This window comes from Ictidomys tridecemlineatus, chromosome 1 (genome assembly GCF_052094955.1).
Source record: "Ictidomys tridecemlineatus isolate mIctTri1 chromosome 1, mIctTri1.hap1, whole genome shotgun sequence".
In the NCBI taxonomy this organism is placed as follows: Eukaryota; Metazoa; Chordata; class Mammalia; order Rodentia; family Sciuridae; genus Ictidomys; species Ictidomys tridecemlineatus.
This window is the reverse complement of record NC_135477.1, coordinates 121,174,867-121,192,754: the sequence shown is the minus strand read 5'-3', so window position 1 is coordinate 121,192,754 and position 17,888 is coordinate 121,174,867. Positions and strand designations below refer to the sequence as shown.

Here is a 17,888-nt window from a genome sequence, read left to right as displayed (position 1 = left end):
CACAGATTTTTTTGCCAACATAAATACCCTGTGCAAATACTGGCACATTGTCGTTCACATCTGCCATCTTCGCCCATAGAGAAAGTGAACCCACATCCACCAACAAGCATTTTCCACCAACAAGAAAAAAAACAATCTGCCAAGGGTTGTAGCACACACCTGTAATCACAATGGTTTCAGGAAGCTGAAGCAGGAGAATTGAGAGTTCAAAGTCCACCTCAGCAATTTATCCAGCCCTAAGCATCATAGTAAGACCCTGTCTCAAAAAAAATTTTTTTAAACGGGCTGGGGATGTGGCTCAGTGATTAAGTGTCCCTGAGTTCAATCCTTAGTACCCCCCCCAAAAAAAATCCATAACATTGAACATAAGTAAAAGAGTTTAAATTTCTAAAAAGAAATTTGTCTCAAAAAAATAATGATGGTTGGTGACAGGTTGGGGTGATGAATAAGATCCTCTATCAACTTCTATTACTTCCCAAAATAGGACTACTTACTTTTTAAATAAAATACCAGGAAGATTTTTTTTAAGTCTACATGTATTCCAGGCATAGTGATACAATTGTACTATAATCCCTGTGACTCAGGAGAATGGGACAGGAGGATCACAATTTCTAAGCCAGTCAGGGGAACTTAGCTAAACTCTGTTTCAAAATATAAAATAAAAAGGGCTGAGAAGAGAGCTCAGCAGTAGACAATCCCTGGGTTCAATCCAAAATACCCTAAAATAAATAGCTACATAAATACTTTTAAGAATAAAAGAAATAAAAGTAAAACAATTACAATTGTCATTATTAAAAGTCTACAATATTTATAGATGTGATCAAAAATTGATTCTTCTATCAACAAAAGCAGAAAATTTGATCTGCTTATTGTGAATGACAATTTACTGCTTGATGACAAATAATTCTATTGATTTTCAGACATTATCTTGAGTTGATATACCTCTATCTTTAATTATATTGAAAACAAAAAAATTCCAAGATATTCTAAAACTGAATGTTGGCATTAATAACTAACCAAAATATTATTTGTGAGTTTCCAAATTAATGTGAGCTTAGAAAATTAAGATATTATTCCACAAATCTCCATAAAATAATTTAATAAATAAATCATGATATATTCATATAATAAAATGAGATATAGATTTTTTAAATGAAAAATCAACTATAAACAATATATTAAAGAAGAAAATTATGAAGGGCAAAAGAGTAAGTGGCAGACTGACCTGGGAATATACAAAAAATCTGGAACCACTTTAGTAATTCAGAGAGATAAAATGAATTGATTAGTGTTTGAAGCGGCTACTTCCACTACATTTGGAATTCAGTTTCTTAAAGTTTTGATTATGAGCATATATTCCATACAAATAAGGAAGAGTATACTATTTAACTGTATCTTAAAAGTATCTTAAACTGTATCATTTAATTCATCTTCTACATGGCAAATGCATTTTTACAAAGAAAATTACAAAGAAGCCAGTACTACACAACTGCTTGCAGAAAAAATAAACTGGTGTAATTAGAAGTTAAAATAATCCAACTTTAGACTAAATATAAAAGGCAAAATTAAACAGATGATATAGAAACGTGTTTTATTATGGTAAGTACAACACAAAAAATAAATAATATGTCAATATATATATACCAAAATCCAATACTTAAAACATTTATAAACATTGATGGGGCTCACCATAGAGGTGAGTGAGCATGCCCCAGGAAAGCCTGGATTCCATTCTCATCATCAAGTCAAAAAAGTTAATTACAAACTGTGGATATGTAAATGACTTTGGAAATCCACCATTTAAAAGAGGATGATGAATCCATAATTTCAATTAGCAAAATATTTTAAAAAAAACAGTAAAATGAACGGTTGATTTTAACAAGAAAAATAAGGCAATACTTTTTCTCAACTAAATTGTTGGAAAAAATTAAGACTCACGTTTTCTGTAGAGGTAGGAGCCTGAGGCAAACTAGGGCTGAAGGCCATGAGATCAGCCTTGGGTGGCACCTCTCCAGAGCACACCCTTTGCCTTCTCTGCTGGGAGTAGGACCAGCTCCCCACAGCACTGGAACACACCAGCGTGGGCTTCACAGGACCACACGTGTCCTGGGTGGGCGACGCGGAGCACCGAAACGCCAAGTACAGCACCGCGGTGAGCACCAACAGGCTGGACACCATGCAGATGGCTATAATCAGGTACACATTGACATCCACCAGAGCAGCGTCCTGGCCAGCGGCACCTGCCAGCGCCCTGGAGGAGGCCTGGGGCGCCTGGCCGCTCTCCACAAGAGACACCAGCACTGTGGCGGTGGAGGTCAGGGCAGGTTCGCCATGGTCCATCACCAGCACTAGCAAGCTCTGGCGTGGCACATCCATCTCATCCAAGGAGCGTGTCGTACTGATCTCGCCAGTATAGAGCCCCACGCGAAACGGACTACGCGTGACACCGGCCACCTGCAGAAGTTCATAAGACAGCCAGGCATTGTAGCCAGAGTCTGCGTCCACCGCTCGCACTTTCGCCACCACGTGGCCCGCACCAACTGACCGCGACACCAGCTCGCTCACAGTGCCGCCTGCTCCTTGTTGCCAAGGTCCCAACAGTGCTGGCGCATTGTCATTTTCATCCAGCACGAACACTTGCAGAGTCACATTGCTGCCCAGGGGCGGTACGCCAGCGTCGTGCGCGCTCACCTGGAACTGCAGCAGTTCCAGCTCTTCGTGATCCAGAGATTGCAGAGCATACACTTTGCCGCTTTCCGCGTGCACTGACACGTAGCTCGACAGCGCACGCTCGCCCACCCGACGCTCCACCAGAGAGTAGGACACCAGGGCATTCTCCTGCGCGTCCGCGTCATGCGCAGACACTGTGAAGATGTGGCAGCCTGGCGGGTTGTTCTCCTTCACGAACACCGTGTACTCAGACTGAGCGAACACTGGCGCATTGTCATTCACGTCAGCCACCTCCACCAACAAGCTGGCAGTGGTCCACAGCGAAGGTGAGCCTCCATCCCTGGCGGTCACCACCACTTTATAGTCAGATACGGTCTCGCGGTCTAAGGCACTGTCCAACACCAACGAATAGTAATTCTTGAAAGTGGACACTAGCTTGAAGGGGACATGAGGCATCAGAGAGCAGGTCACTTGTCCATTGGTACCAGAATCGCGATCAAACACACTAATCAAGGTGATGACTGTCCCAGGTAGGGTATCCTCAGAGATGGGAAGAGACAGGGAAGTGACAGTCAATTCTGGAGCATTATCATTAGTGTCCACCACTTCCACAAGAACTGTACAGTGACCAGCCAGTGGGAGGGAACCTTTATCAATTGCCTCTACTTGAATTTTGTAAGTTTTGCTTTCTTCAAAATCAATACATCCTATCACTGTGATTGCCCCACTCACAGCATCTATGTGGAACTTGGATTTTATATCTGGAGAAACATCACTGGAGAATGAGTAAGCAATATCTCCATTCATTCCTTCGTCGAAATCTGAGGCATTGGTGTTAATTACCAGCGTTCCTATAGGAACATTTTCTGGTAACCTCACTGTATACAGTGTCCTGTCGAATACTGGGGCATTGTCATTGGCATCCAGCACTGTGATGAATAACTGAACGGTGCCAGTCAGCTCGGGTTTGCCTCCGTCGGTAGCAGTGAGCAATAGGTAAAGCTCTGGAGCTTCTTCGCGGTCCAAAGGTTTTCGTAACACAAGTCCAAGAGGTTTTACCTGTTCATGGCTGGGTGGTACATCCAGTGAGAAATACTCATTGGGGCTCAGTCTGTAAGTCAGCAGAGCATTGGCTCCGACATCTGCATCCGAGGCGCCCTCTAGTGGAAACCGAGAGTCAAGCGGCCTGGATTCTGCTATAAACAGATTCTTTTGTGTGGCTGGGAACACCGGGGGGTTGTCGTTAATGTCCTTCACTTCCACCTCCACATGGAAAACCTGCAGCGGTCTGTCCACGATCACCTCCAGGTGGATGCTACACTCCGCGCTCCGCCCGCACAGCTCCTCCCGGTCGATCCGAGAATTCACAAACAAAATGCCATTCTGCAGATTTACCTCCAAAAGGTCTCCAGGGCTCTTGGAAGCCACCCGGAACAGGCGAGGCAGCAGCTCCGTCAGTTGCAATTCAAGATCCTGGGCGATGCGGCCCACGAAAGTGCCGTGTTTTGCCTCCTCCGGGACCGAGTAATGGAGCTGGCCGCTCCCCTCCTCCCAGGCTGCTAGAATTACCATAAACAGAAGTAGTTGTCGGCTCTCCTTGTTGCATCCACTCAGGTCCACCATTTCAAATTATTGACTTTTATTCCCATCAGAGAGACTTGCTTCAAAATTTAGAAGAATCTTAATATAACTTCATTCCACTCCTTATATGCTAGCCATTGTTTTGCATCCAAAGAGTGAAACAGCAGAACGTCTTTCCAATGGATAAAGGATGACTTGGTGAATAGGAGAGCAATTCACGGTTTAGAGCGACATCATGTGGCCCAAATTGTAAGTAGGAATTATAAAATTTAGCTTTTTACTAATAAAATTAAAAGTGTATTTCAAACGCTGAATATTTTCCTTCATTGTGTTAAAATGTGAAACAATATTTTTCATGCTTCTTGGAGTTATAATTATGTATGTTTAATGAGACCATAATTGTAGCTTTTGAATATCTGGTAGCATCATAATGGCTTTTATGCCTTAGAAGAATTTTTATCAACAGTTTTTAAATAAAGATAAATATAAGTGAAAAATAATGCTAATCATTTAAATAACACTAAATTTAAATTCATTTGGTTCAGGAAACTTCATATTCTTAGGTTTAATATAACCTGTTAAGAAAACTCCATTGCAATCTGGGGATTTAGTGTTTGAAGTATGTACTAATGGTAGGAAATTTAGGCTTTTTCTCTAAGGAGGTAAGGAGTATGTGAATGACTTAGATAATTTTCTTATTAAAATAAGCTGTTACAAAATTTTTTGAATATATGAAGATAAGAATTTGTATTTGGGTAAGTTTTGAGGAGCAAGTATTCTGAATTTCTCCTTTTTTCAGAATTTACATATTCTGATGTAGGAATTCATATTTGTTTACTCTTTCCATCCTTTCTAAGCCTTGTGTTTTATGATTACATGCCTTTATTATCATCTCCAATATGATTTGCAGTATTTCTTTCAATGTATAAACATTTCATTAACTAAATATTTATGCTAATCTGCCATGTGACCAGCAATTGCTTTCAGTCAAGGCTTTTTAGATCTGCTTATTTAATGTTACTTTTCTCAAATGTTTCATCCTGTTCCCAAATGCAGGTAAAATAATCACATTTTTCTTTTAATGCTTTCCATGTTTGTTGTCTTCCTAAATGAGTTTCTAATGATTGCTGCTTTCCTTGACTATTGCCAAAGCATTTAACCTTTTCCATTTCAACCTCATTCACCCTCACCAGATACTTACAGTAATATTCCTGAAACACCTTTATTACTATTGCTTCACACTTTCTGATGACTTTCCAAATGACTCTCAAAGAAAGTAAAAATTTCTGTCCAGTTACTCAGAGAGATGTGTGTGTGTGTGTGTGTGTGTGTGTGTGTGTGTGTGTGATGTTGGGGATTGAACCCATGGCTTTGTGCCTGCAAGACAAGCTATACCTCCAGCCCTCAAGAGATTTTTCTCACATTAATTTTCTTGCCTTATTTCATACTCTCTTGTGAGAATATATACTTTAACCAAAGTGGATAATTCCCTGATTTCAGAAATATTTGGAATTTTCTGTGCACTCATTTAATTTTTTCTCTTCCTAAGAACACCAATTATTCTCAATATTCTTAAAATCACTAATATCATCATGACTCTGGAAGATTCACCTCAATTTAGGGAAATAGGCAGAGTTTTCTGGTCAATTCTAATTATACTACGATTTATCTTTCTTCTACCTCTTACAACATTCTGAATTTTATTAGTCATGTTTATGTATGACATGTCTTTATTGTTCTATGAAATTCTAGAAGCCAGAGATTGGGTTTTGAGTCAGTGGTTCTTGGCAGGCACAGTATTATAGAGACTGCATAGAAACTTTTTAGAAATATTTACTCAGTAGCAATGATTGTGGTTCTTCTCTAATTCCTAAGAGAGCAAACTGTTTTAAGGTTGCTAGATAAAATCATCTACACAAATTTTGCTTTTTATTGATTAGTGTAAAAAGCACTGATTTTGCTGCTCTTAACTAGGGGAGATTTGGAGTTTTTTTTTTCTTTTTTGCTCTTTAGTGCAAAATAAGTGTTTAAAATCATTATATATTCCTTTTTAAAAACTCAGAGCAGGACATGCTGAGGTATGATTTGTCACCCCCAACTACTCCAGAGAATGAGGATCATAAATTCAATCCCAGCCTAACACATCTTGATCCAGTCTCAAACAAATAAACAACAACAAAAAAAACCCAGAAAACTCAATAGTTTCTTTCATTAAATATTAGAATTGAGCACACAGCAGGGAGAACAAACCCTAATTCATTCATTTAATGAAACTTGAACAATTTTAAAATGTGGGAAAATATTTCATTCAGGTTTATGAAGGTCTGGTATTTCCTAAAAAACATGAACAACAGAAAATCCTAAAATAATCTTCAGGAAATCACTGAGGGTTCAGCATCTTAAATGTCCTTTGAATTCAAAAGCTTTCCACTGTCAAAATCTCAGTTCAATTTGTATCTTTGAAAACTGATATCATTTTCTTCAATGTAACACATGGCACTCAAAATGATAGATATATCTCTGATTCGGCAATTATGACCACCCTATGAATACCATAACAAATATCTTTACACCAAGTAAAATGATACGGAATTCATAATAACAACTTTCTGACATAAAAGCTTTTATTTCCCTTTCAGAATAATAATTACTAAATTTAATTAACGACTTGATAAACATGTTACAAGTACCATATACTTACCAACTTGCTAAATCATTACAACAATTCCCTCTTATTCTTTTGTAAGTAGGAAACTGAGATCCAAAAGAATAATCTATCCAATGTTGCACAACATAAAAATGGTAGTGGTGAAATTTACGCAAGGGAAAAGAGTATCACTGCTCAATACATTGAGTCACTTCTCTTTGCTGCCTCGCATATAAAGAAATAATGAGTAGTTTAAATAATTATATAGAAAAATAGTAAAAGTATTAGTGAACCCTACCAAATGAAATTCACAAATAAGAAAATTGCAAAGTCACGAGAATGCAATTTTTTTTGTTTTATTTTGTTGTTGATTATTGAGATTTTTTTGTGTTTTTTTTTTCCTTTTTGTTTGTTTTTTCAGGATTTGAACCCAGGGTCTTTCCTGTGTGAGTTAGGTACTCTACCACTGAGCCATACCCCAGGAATGCAGATCTTGTATTAATACACTCTGGTCAAAGTCTAAACTCACTGAAATTACTATTTCTACAGTATATGTATCATTAATAAACTGAGTAATAACCATGGGCTAAATAATACTATTGAAGTATGAAATCTCTTCATTCACTCCTTCATATCCATCACAGGTATGCAATCTGATAACCACTGTTTTGTATTTTATCCCTAAATGAGCAACATTAAAGATCACTAATGCCTCTTGGAATCAAAATGGCCTGTGAGACAACATGTAAACTAATATATAATGGGTAGAATTCTGGCACAAAATAGATAAATTGAAAGTGTTATGTAATAAAAGTTAGCAGCAGAGGATAATTTAAAATAAAAAATGCAGGGAAGGGGATTTAGTGGTACAGCATTAACCTAGCATGCAAAAGGCCCCAAGTTAGACACCCAACACCAAAAATACAAAAAAAAACAGCCAGAAGGGGATGGGATTGTGGCTCAGCGGTAGCACACTTGCCTAGCATGCATGAGGCACTGGGTTAGATTCTCAGCACCACACACAAATAAATGAAAATACAAGTCCATCAACAACTAAGAAATATTTTTAAAAAAACACCCAGAAAGTATAAAACATAAGTGACATAATGATGTTGATTTCAATGTTTGATCAAAGTAAAAACATATTCAAAATAACTTTCCTGAAGTTCAAATCCAAAAAGGTAAAATCCTAGGAAATCAACCACAAAAAAAGGGAAAATGATATAGAAAATGACATATCGCAAAAAATTTTGATTTTGAGAAAATAATCACGAGATTCACAATATGGTAAATACCTAATCCCACTGACCACTAAAACTAAAAACAAACCAATGAAATTGTAATAAGAAAAGAATAAAAAGATATATAGTAAAGTGAATCAAAATTTTAAGAATAAAAAAATGTAAAACCTAGGCTTACAGAAAATACTTATAAATTTAAAATAAACACATATTAAACAGTAATTATGAAAATTTAGACTTACTCTGGCACAATGATCTTCATTCAAATCGTGGCTGTCACCTATGTCCGCCCCAACTGGACAAGGTGGAAGGCTGGGGCTGAAGGCTATGAGGTCGGTTTTGGGAGGGCCTTCTCCAGAACACACCCTCTGCCTCCTCTTCTGCGAGTAAGACCAGCTCCCCACGGCACTAGAAGACACTAGCGGGGGCTTCCCAGAAACGCACACGCCCTTGGTGGGCGGAGCTGCGCACCGAAGGGCGGTGTACAGCAGCAGCATGAGCACTAATAGGCTGGACACCGCGCAGATGGCGATAATCAGGTACACATTGACGTCCATCAGCACCACCTCCTGGCCTGCTACGCCCACGGACGCCAAAGAGGAGATCTTTGACGCCTGGCTGCTCTCCACCAGAGACACCAATATCGTGGCTGTGGCGGTCAGAGCCGGCTCGCCATGGTCCTTCACCAACACCAGTAGCCCCTGGCGTGGCGCGTCCAATTCATCCAGAGCGCGCGTGGTGCTGATCTCTCCAGTGTACAACCCTACGCGGAACGGGCTGCGGGCTACACCCGCCGCCATCAGAAGCTCATAAGACAACCACGCATTGTAGCCAGAGTCTGCATCTACCGCGCGCACTTTCGCCACCACGTGGCCCACGCCAATGGATCGCGACACCAGCTCGCTAACAGCAGTGCTTGCTCCTTGTTGCCAAGGTCCCAGCAGTGCTGGTGCATTGTCATTCTCATCCAGCACGAACACCTGCAGAGTCACATTGCTGTCCAGGGGCGGTACGCCAGCGTCCCGCGCTCTCACTTGAAACTGCAGCAGCTCCAGCTCTTCATGGTCCAGAGGTTGCAGGGCATACACTTTGCCGCTTTCCGCGTGCACTGACACGTAGCTCGACAGCGCACGCTCGCCCACCCGCCGCTCCACCAGTGAATATAACACCCGCGCGTTTTCCTGCGCGTCCGCGTCATGCGCAGATACCGTGAAGATGTGGCAGCCTGGCGGGTTGTTCTCCTTCACGAACACTGTGTACTCGGGCTGCGCAAACACTGGCGCATTGTCGTTCACATCTGCCACCTCCACCAACAAGCTGGCAGTGGCCCACAGCGAAGGTGAGCCCCCATCCCTCGCAGTCACCACCAAATCATACTCGGATATGCTCTCGCGGTCCAAGGCGCTATCCAATACCAGCGAGTAGTAATTCTTGAAAGTGGACATCAGCTTGAAGGGAACTTGAGGCGTCAGAGAACAGGTCACCTGTCCATTGGCTCCAGAGTCACGGTCTGACACGCTGATCAGGGCAATGACAGTACCGAATTGAGCGTCCTCCCGGACAGGCAAGGATAAGGACGTCACTGCAATCTGAGGAACATTATCATTTTCATCCAAAACTTTCACTAAAACGGTGCAATGACCCGCCATTGGAGGGTGGCCTTTGTCCGTCGCGTCAATGCGGAGTTTGTATAAACTTACTTGTTCAAAATCCAAATTCCCTTGAATTGTTATTTCTCCAGTGTTTGCATCTAGACTAAACTGGTCAGTAACCATGGGTGGAACAAGACTATTAAAAGAGTAGGAAATTGCCCCGTTCGTTCCTTCATCCCGATCAGAAGCATTCAGTCTCACAACTGTAGTTCCTTTGTCTGAGTTTTCGAAGAGTCTCACTTCATATTCAGACCTTTCGAAACTAGGAGCATTATCGTTCACGTCCAGCACAGTGACCAGCAGCTGAACAGAGCCCGTGAGCTCAGGTTTGCCTCCATCAGTGGCTATCAGGAGTAAATTATGTTCAGGAGCATCCTCTCTGTCCAAGGATTTTCTTATCACGAGTCCAATTTGTTTATTTTCATCACTGTTTGATTTCGCGTTTAATGCAAAGTATTCGCTGGAACTGAGTTTATAGTTTAAGATGGAATTTGATCCAACATCTGCATCTGATGCGCCCTCCAGTGGAAACAGAGAATCTGGCAGCCTAGATTCATAAATCAGCACTCTTTGTTCCTTTACCGGGAACACCGGGGGGTTGTCGTTAATGTCCCTCACTTCCACCTCTACATGGAAAACCTGCAGTGGCCTGTCCACGATCACCTCCAGGTGGATGCTACACTCTGCACTCCGCCCGCACAGCTCCTCCCGGTCGATCCGAGAATTCACAAACAAAATGCCATTCTGCAGATTTACCTCCAGAAGATCCCCGTGATCCTTGGACGCCACCCGAAATAGGCGCGGCACCAGGTCTTCCAGTTCCAACCCCAGGTCCTGGGCGATGCGTCCTACGAAGGTGCCGTGTTTGGACTCTTCGGGGACCGAGTAGTGGAGGTGGCCGCTCCCCGCCTCCCAGGCTATGAGGAGAATAAAGGAGAGCAGCAGACATCGCATTCCCAGTCTGCCTTCAGTGGTAAAATCCATGTCAAATATTTCTTGTGTTAATTCCATTAGAAGATATCTTCTGAGCATAAAAATGAAATGCTAAATGTTTCCAAGTCTATTAATTCAATTCTTCTGAGTCCGCCATCATTCAGCAGTCTTGTAAAGAAGTAGTAGGACGAATGGGTTCTGTATATTGGCGACTTGTAATTTCGTGGTAGACAGCGACATCATGCGGTTCCAGAGAGTAAGAAATGGATTCATTCAATGAATTAAAGTATCATTCTTTGGTAATTCCTATCTATATGTACACATAGATATATACAATATACATAGACTGAGAATATCAAAGAATGCTAGTATATATATTTTTATTTACCTTACTTTGAAAGTAAATCCTTGTCTTTATTATTTTCAAAGTCAGTGTCATCTTTCCTGACTTCTATTATTAGAGGAAAGTCTCTATTCATAGAAATACAAATTTTCTTCCAAAAATTTAAACATTTACTTTAAAAATTTTAAATTTGATGCCAACTAGTCTTGGAAAGTTAGAAGTGTGGAAGGATAAGAAATTTGCCCATGTATGGCTGTCACAAAACATAGTGATGTTATTATATATACATACATATACATGTATTATATATTGCTCTAGGGAAATAATATAATTTAAAATTACCTAATTTTGTCTAAAAATTTAAAACTCATAGATCATTGATGTCCATTCTTTCTTTGTACCATAAATATCAATAATCTTAAGGTTCTTTTATGTAATAATAGAAGGTGAAACTTTAGTTAACAATCTTTATGACATTTCTTAATTTCTGTGCAGCTTATATTACTTCTCCCACTTAAAATATTTTCATTCCATATATTTCAACACCTCAAATTCTAGTGTGAATTTTACCCAGTATATTTTTCTACTCTTGATTCTTCAGTTGGGAGAATGAGCTCATCCTTTTCTCTGAACCTCAGCTTCCTGGTATATCTTCTAAATGTTCTTTCTCATCCTCTTCCATGCTTCATCTTTCTAGGGTATTCCTAAGCCCACATCTTCATCTTTCCTTTCTGTTTCTGATTGTCACTTTCACCCATACATGCTGACTCCTTGAATACAATCTGTTTAATGTGGAAGAATGACTAGTCATTAATAACCCCCAAATTCAAATCTTCAAAATTCACATTTTTTGGCGCATAGTTACACATACCTGTAATCCCTGTGACTTGGGAGGCTGAGGCAGGAGGATTGCAAGTTCAAAGTCAGCTTCAGTAACTCAGTGAGTCCCTAACTTAGCAAGACTCAGTTTTAAATTTTTTTAAAAAAAAGTCAAAAGGGGCTGGGAATGTAGCTCAGTGGTAAAGTATCCCTGGGTTCAATTTCTAATACCAAACAAATTAATTAATAATTCATATTTTTAATACTACTAGGCATTGAACACAGGGCCTTTTGCAAGCTGGGCAAGCACTCTACCACTGAACTATATCCCTAACTCCATGCTTTTTTTTTTTATAATGGTATACACATTATCTATGTTATCCATGGTAACTTATTATTACTTCTTCCCCTTTACCAGGCTTATTCAAAAATCTGCCCACAGTCCACCTCACTTTCACATACACCATATCTATGTGAATGAAGTACAACTCTTCATTGAATTTTACTGAACCTAGAAATGCTAAGACATGTGAATCACTTCAAGGTGACCTATGTTGTGATCATAACCCAATATTTCAAGAATTACTTTCAATTATTCTCCAATATGAATTGTATTTTGCAGACGGTATAGAACACTTGCACTTCCTCTTCCTCAATACAGACTTTGGTCAAGGCAACTTTGTTAACATCTCTATCATCACCTGTAAAAATGTTGTCATATATTAAAATCAAGCCCAAATATCATCTTCACCATTAATTTATTTAATGTCATCAAGTGAAGGTGATTTAATTCCTTTTTCAAAGAAGAAAATTAGAGTCACCAAATGCAAGTGACCATCTCCACCTTTCTCCATAATTCTTCATACATTAAGTCTCACAAGTGTAATACAAAGTTCTTCCTTCCATAAAAAATTATTAATGTAATTAATGTGGATCCATTTTGCATTCTTTTTCACAAATTTCCTATTGCAGTTATTTTGAACAATCAAGGAGTTCACTTGCTAATCAATAAAAAAACCCCAAAAGGAAAGGTTCTTTTGCTTAGTTGAAGATAGGTCTTCATAAGAATACATTGATCTGAAGTCTTCTGATTGAAGGTTTTCTCTAGTAGCCATTGTTTTTTATACACTTTGATCTCAGTTAATTGTACTTTCTACACTAAATTTCTTGTAGAAATGAAATAAAGTTAAGTATCTTACTTATCTTTCCATTGCAATTCTTAGCAATTCTCCAAAGCTTAATAATGCATAATTGGGATACCATTAATAAATATTATTGGCTCCAGGTAGAAAATTATAAACCATACTGAAATTCATTGTGTAAAATAAATTGATATGGAAAAGAAAAATATTGACCTCCTGATAAACACCTTATACCTTGTCTTTATTTTGTTTATTCAAATAGTTCATTCTGGTAAAGGGAGATTATGTTAATAAAAATATTCTTAGTCAATCTTTCTATAAACAAGCAGCTCCTTTCCCCCCCCCCCACACACACACACAGAGAGAAAAATTTAATGGTGATAACATAAGCTAAAGAGTTATTTCAAAATTAACTTAATTTTTTAAATGTTGTCAGTTGTTAACAGTGGCAAGAATCCATTCTCAATTTCTAAGATTTCCCCAAAGTACCTCAAATATTAGAAATACCTATTTAGTATGGCAGAAGGGTATTATAAAATTAAATGCATGTGAGAATAAAAGAAATTGGCAATGCAATAAAACAGGGAACTAACATTTCAGTGTATGAAGCATGTAATAATTTCTGTTAAACCAACACTTATGCAAAAAATTAAATTATAACAAAAAATGGAGAAACATTTCTCATTATTTAAATGAAGAGGACTGTTGTGTGTGTACATTCCAATGTACAGTTTTGTGTAAACAACTCTACTTGTAAACAACAAACTCAAGAGAGGAGTTTGCATTAGAATACATTTATTTTTTTGTATTAGTCTAAAAATGAAAAGCAGCAATAAGCACAAATTTCTTACTAAATATATTAGGAATTTTGCAACTGAAAGAGATCACAATCATTTCTCACCAATATAAATAATTTATAAATTGAAAAATATGCAAGTTTAAGGTGAATTAAATAATTGTTCCAGTAAATGTCAATGTTAAGCTTTGGGAAAATTAAATTATCATGTAAAATAATTATCATATAAACACATGAAACAGTATAGAACTAGATAATAGAATGATAAATATCCTTATTTAATAAGTAATGATTACAAAGACATCTTGTAAGGTGTGTGTGTGGGGGGAGGAAACAAGATTTAAAAAAAATTTTTTTTTGCAATGCTTGGGATTGAACCCAGGGCCTTATGAATGTTGGGCAAGCTCCTTCCCACTTAACCATATCCCCAACCCAAACAAGATTAAAATTGATACTAATGTTACATTTTTAAGGGAGTAAGAATGTTTAGTGTATAAAGATTAAAAATCTATAGAAGGATAACCAAGAAATAGAAATGTTTGAAGTGCTGAAAAAGGAATATAAGGAATATTAAGAAGCGTTGTGATGAAGGTGAAAGGGAAATATACCTGTCCTCTTTTGTATTACTAGACTTTTAGGTGATAATACATGCATCTCCTATTCAGTAGGAGACATTAACCCTAAAATTTTAAGCTGTACATAACAAATCCATAGTTAGTATCCAAAGTCAACTCTTTAGACAGAGTTGAAAGGAATACCACACAAATTGACTGACAAAAGAAAATTAAATTTTTATAGTGTAGTAAAAAAGTAATTGCAATTAAACAGAAAGGAAAAAAGCATATTTGATGGAGTGGTGTAAAAACACTTTTGTGTAGTCATAAAATGAGACTTTAGAATAGATAACTCTAAAATATATGTCTTACAATATTTCCCAGAGAATAAAAATTAAAGTGTTTAAACTCTAAAATCTTTGAAAATATTATAGACATGGAAATAAGATAATTAGTTGTCTATTTTAGTAAAATCACATAAAAATACTAACTACAAGTCATATTAGTGCAAAAATATCTCGAATAAGCTAGAATTTTTAAATAATATATTTTAAAGTATAAATTAGTATAAATATAAGAAATATAAGAAGCTGATATAATAATTACTAATTAATTATTTTGTTAACTATTTATTATTAATTTTCAAAAACTAAAGAAATTATCGAATAAAACATGCAATATATAATGTTCAAGAATTAAGAGGGAAGAATAGGGTGAATAAGACTCACATTGTCTGTAGAGTTGGGACCTTGAGGTAAGCTGGGGCTGAAAGCCATGAGGTCGGTCTTGGGCGGGCCTTCCCCAGAACACACCCTCTGCCTCCTCTGCTGTGAGTAAGACCAGCTCCCCACCGCGCTGGAGCACACCAGTGTAGGCTTTCCAGGCTTGCAGGAGCCCTCGGTGGGTGTCGCTGAGCAGCGAAATGCTGTGTACAGCAACAGCGTGAGCACTAACAGGCTGGACACCGCGCAGATGGCTATGATCAGGTACACGTTGACATCCACCAGCGCAGCCTCCTGACTCCCGGCGCCCACAGACACCCGCGAGTAGGACTTAGGCACCTGGCCGCTCTCCACAAGAGACACCAGCACTGTGGCGGTGGTGGTCAGCGCTGGCTCTCCGTGGTCCTTCACCAGCACCAGCAGACTCTGGCGTGGCGCGTCTGCCTCGTCTAGAGAGTGCGTGGTGCTGATCTCGCCAGTGTACTGCCCTACGCGAAACGGGCTGCGCGCGACACCTGCCAAAGGCAAGAGCTCGTAGGACAGCCACGCATTGTACCCCGAGTCAGCGTCCACCGCCCGCACCTTCGCCACCACATGGCCTGCACCAACTGTCCGCGGCACCAGCTCGCTAACAGCGCCGCCTGCTCCTTGTTGCCAAGGTCCCAGTAAAGCTGGCGCGTTGTCGTTCTCATCCAACACAAACAGTTGCAGAGTAACGTTGCTGCCTAGGGGAGGCACACCAGCGTCGCGCGCGCTCACTTGAAATTGCAGCAGCTCCAGCTCCTCATGGTCCAGAGGCTGCAGCACATACACCTTGCCGCTCTCCGCGTGCACTGACACGTAGCTAGACAGCGCACGCTCGCCCACCCGACGCTCCACCAGAGAGTAGGACACCAGCGCATTCTCCTGAGCGTCTACGTCACGCGCGGACACTGTGAAGACGTGGTAGCCTGGCGGGTTGTTCTCCTTCACGAACACCGTGTACTCGGGCTGCGCGAACACTGGCGCGTTGTCGTTCACATCTGCCACCTCCACGGACAAGCTGGCTGTGGCCCACAGCGAAGGCGAGCCCCCATCCCTCGCAGTCACCACCAACTCATACTCGGATATGCTCTCGCGGTCCAAGGCGCTATCCAGCACCAGCGAGTAGTAATTCTTGAAAGTGGACATCAGCTTGAAGGGAACATGGGACGTCAGAGAGCAGGTCACCTGCCCATTGGAACCAGAGTCACGGTCGGATACGCTAATCAGGGCGATGACAGTACCCAAGGGAGCGTCCTCTTTGATAGGCAGAAAGAGGGAGGTTATGGCCATCTCAGGAGAGTTATCGTTCACATCGAGGAGTTTCACTATTACTTTGCAGTGTCCTGTTAATGGGAATGCACTTCTATCTACCGCATCAATATTAATTTCATACAAGTTACAGTCTTCATAATCCAGTTCTCCCTTAACTTTTATTTCACCACTATCAGAATTGATTGAAAATTTAGATTTTACATCATCAGAAACGAGATTACTGAAGAAATACGTTATTTCCTTATTGCTACCTTCATCTGCATCTGAGGCGTTCAGTTTAATAACCAAAGTCTCATTCGGTGTGTTTTCCAACATTTTTACATTGTAAATGGGTTTATCAAATTCTGGGGCATTATCATTCGCATCCAATACATTGATCAATAACTGAACTGTACCTGTTAGTTCAGGTTTTCCTCCATCAGTTGCAATTAGTAATAAACGATGCTCTTGTGTTTCTTCTCTATCTAAAGGTTTCTTCAAAACTAGCTCTAAAACCTTTGTTTCTCCTTCATTTCTTTTAACATCCAAGTCAAAATATTCATTAGGATTTACTTTGTATCTCAATTCTGCGTTTACTCCTATATCCAAATCAGATGCGCCCTCTACCGGAAATCGCGAATCTGGCATTCTTGATTCTAAAATATTTAATCTTTGTTCTGATCGAGAGAACCTAGGCGGGTTGTCATTAATGTCTCTCACCTCCACCTCCACATGATAAACCTGCAGCGGTTGGTCTAGGATCACTTCCAGGTGGACGTTACACTCTGTGTTTCGCCCACACAGCTTCTCCCGGTCGATCCGAGAATTCACAAACAAAATGCCATTCTGCAAATTTACCTCCAAAAGTTCCCGGTGGTCCTTGGACGCCACACGGAACAGGCGAGGAACCAGTTCTGCCAGCTCCAGTCCCAGATCCTGGGCGATGCGGCCTACGAAGGTGCCGTGTTTTGCCTCCTCGGGGACCGAGTAATGGAGCTGGCCGCTCCCTTTCTTGCATGCTGGGAGGAGCAGCAGTGAGAGCAGCAGGCGCCAGGATCCTGGACTTCCTCTTTGGGAATATAGCATCGCAATCTCGCGATCTCCTTGCACGTCTCCAATCTCTAGTGCATCGTCACAAAATATCTTCTGGAAATTTAATCCAAATTTACTTTTTTTCCCCCAATTCCCTCGCCCGTTTGATCTTTTGTAGCAGAGCCACAAATGGAAGGTCTTTTTCCTTCCTGTTAAAAATGTACTCACCGTATGCTTTGTATGTTGGAGGAGGGAGAAAAGATTTGTCAGTGTCCAGCGACATCATGTGGATGAAAGGGTAAGTATTTTTCCATGTTTTGCTTTACTTACCTTATGTTTGTCAAATATTTATCAAATATTACCGAATTTCAGTGACATATTTTCTATGACTCTGTATATCTCCTTTCTCTAGTCAAAATATTAAAACCTAAATTGAAATGAATCAATACAAGCACATCACTAAAATATTAAAAAATCACTT

General features: G+C 39.9%; 1 protein-coding gene across 7 annotated transcripts in view; it reads right to left on the bottom strand.

The window, feature by feature from the left end:
* LOC101957334 (protocadherin alpha-C2) overlaps positions 1 to 17,888 on the bottom strand; it is a 213,351-nt gene that overhangs the window by 161,224 nt on the left and 34,239 nt on the right. The window contains exon 1 of one of the 7 annotated variants that reach the window (XM_078046564.1): positions 15,107 to 17,537. The exons of 4 other annotated variants lie outside the window; for them this stretch is intronic. In XM_078046564.1, coding sequence (XP_077902690.1) covers positions 15,107 to 17,461 — 2,355 coding nt within the window. In that variant the 5' untranslated portion in view covers positions 17,462 to 17,537. Of the gene's footprint in view, positions 1 to 1,938; positions 4,424 to 8,381; positions 10,887 to 15,106; positions 17,538 to 17,888 lie in introns of those variants that run through there. 2 more of the 7 variants (XM_078046507.1, XM_078046560.1) reach the window with 2 other exon arrangements.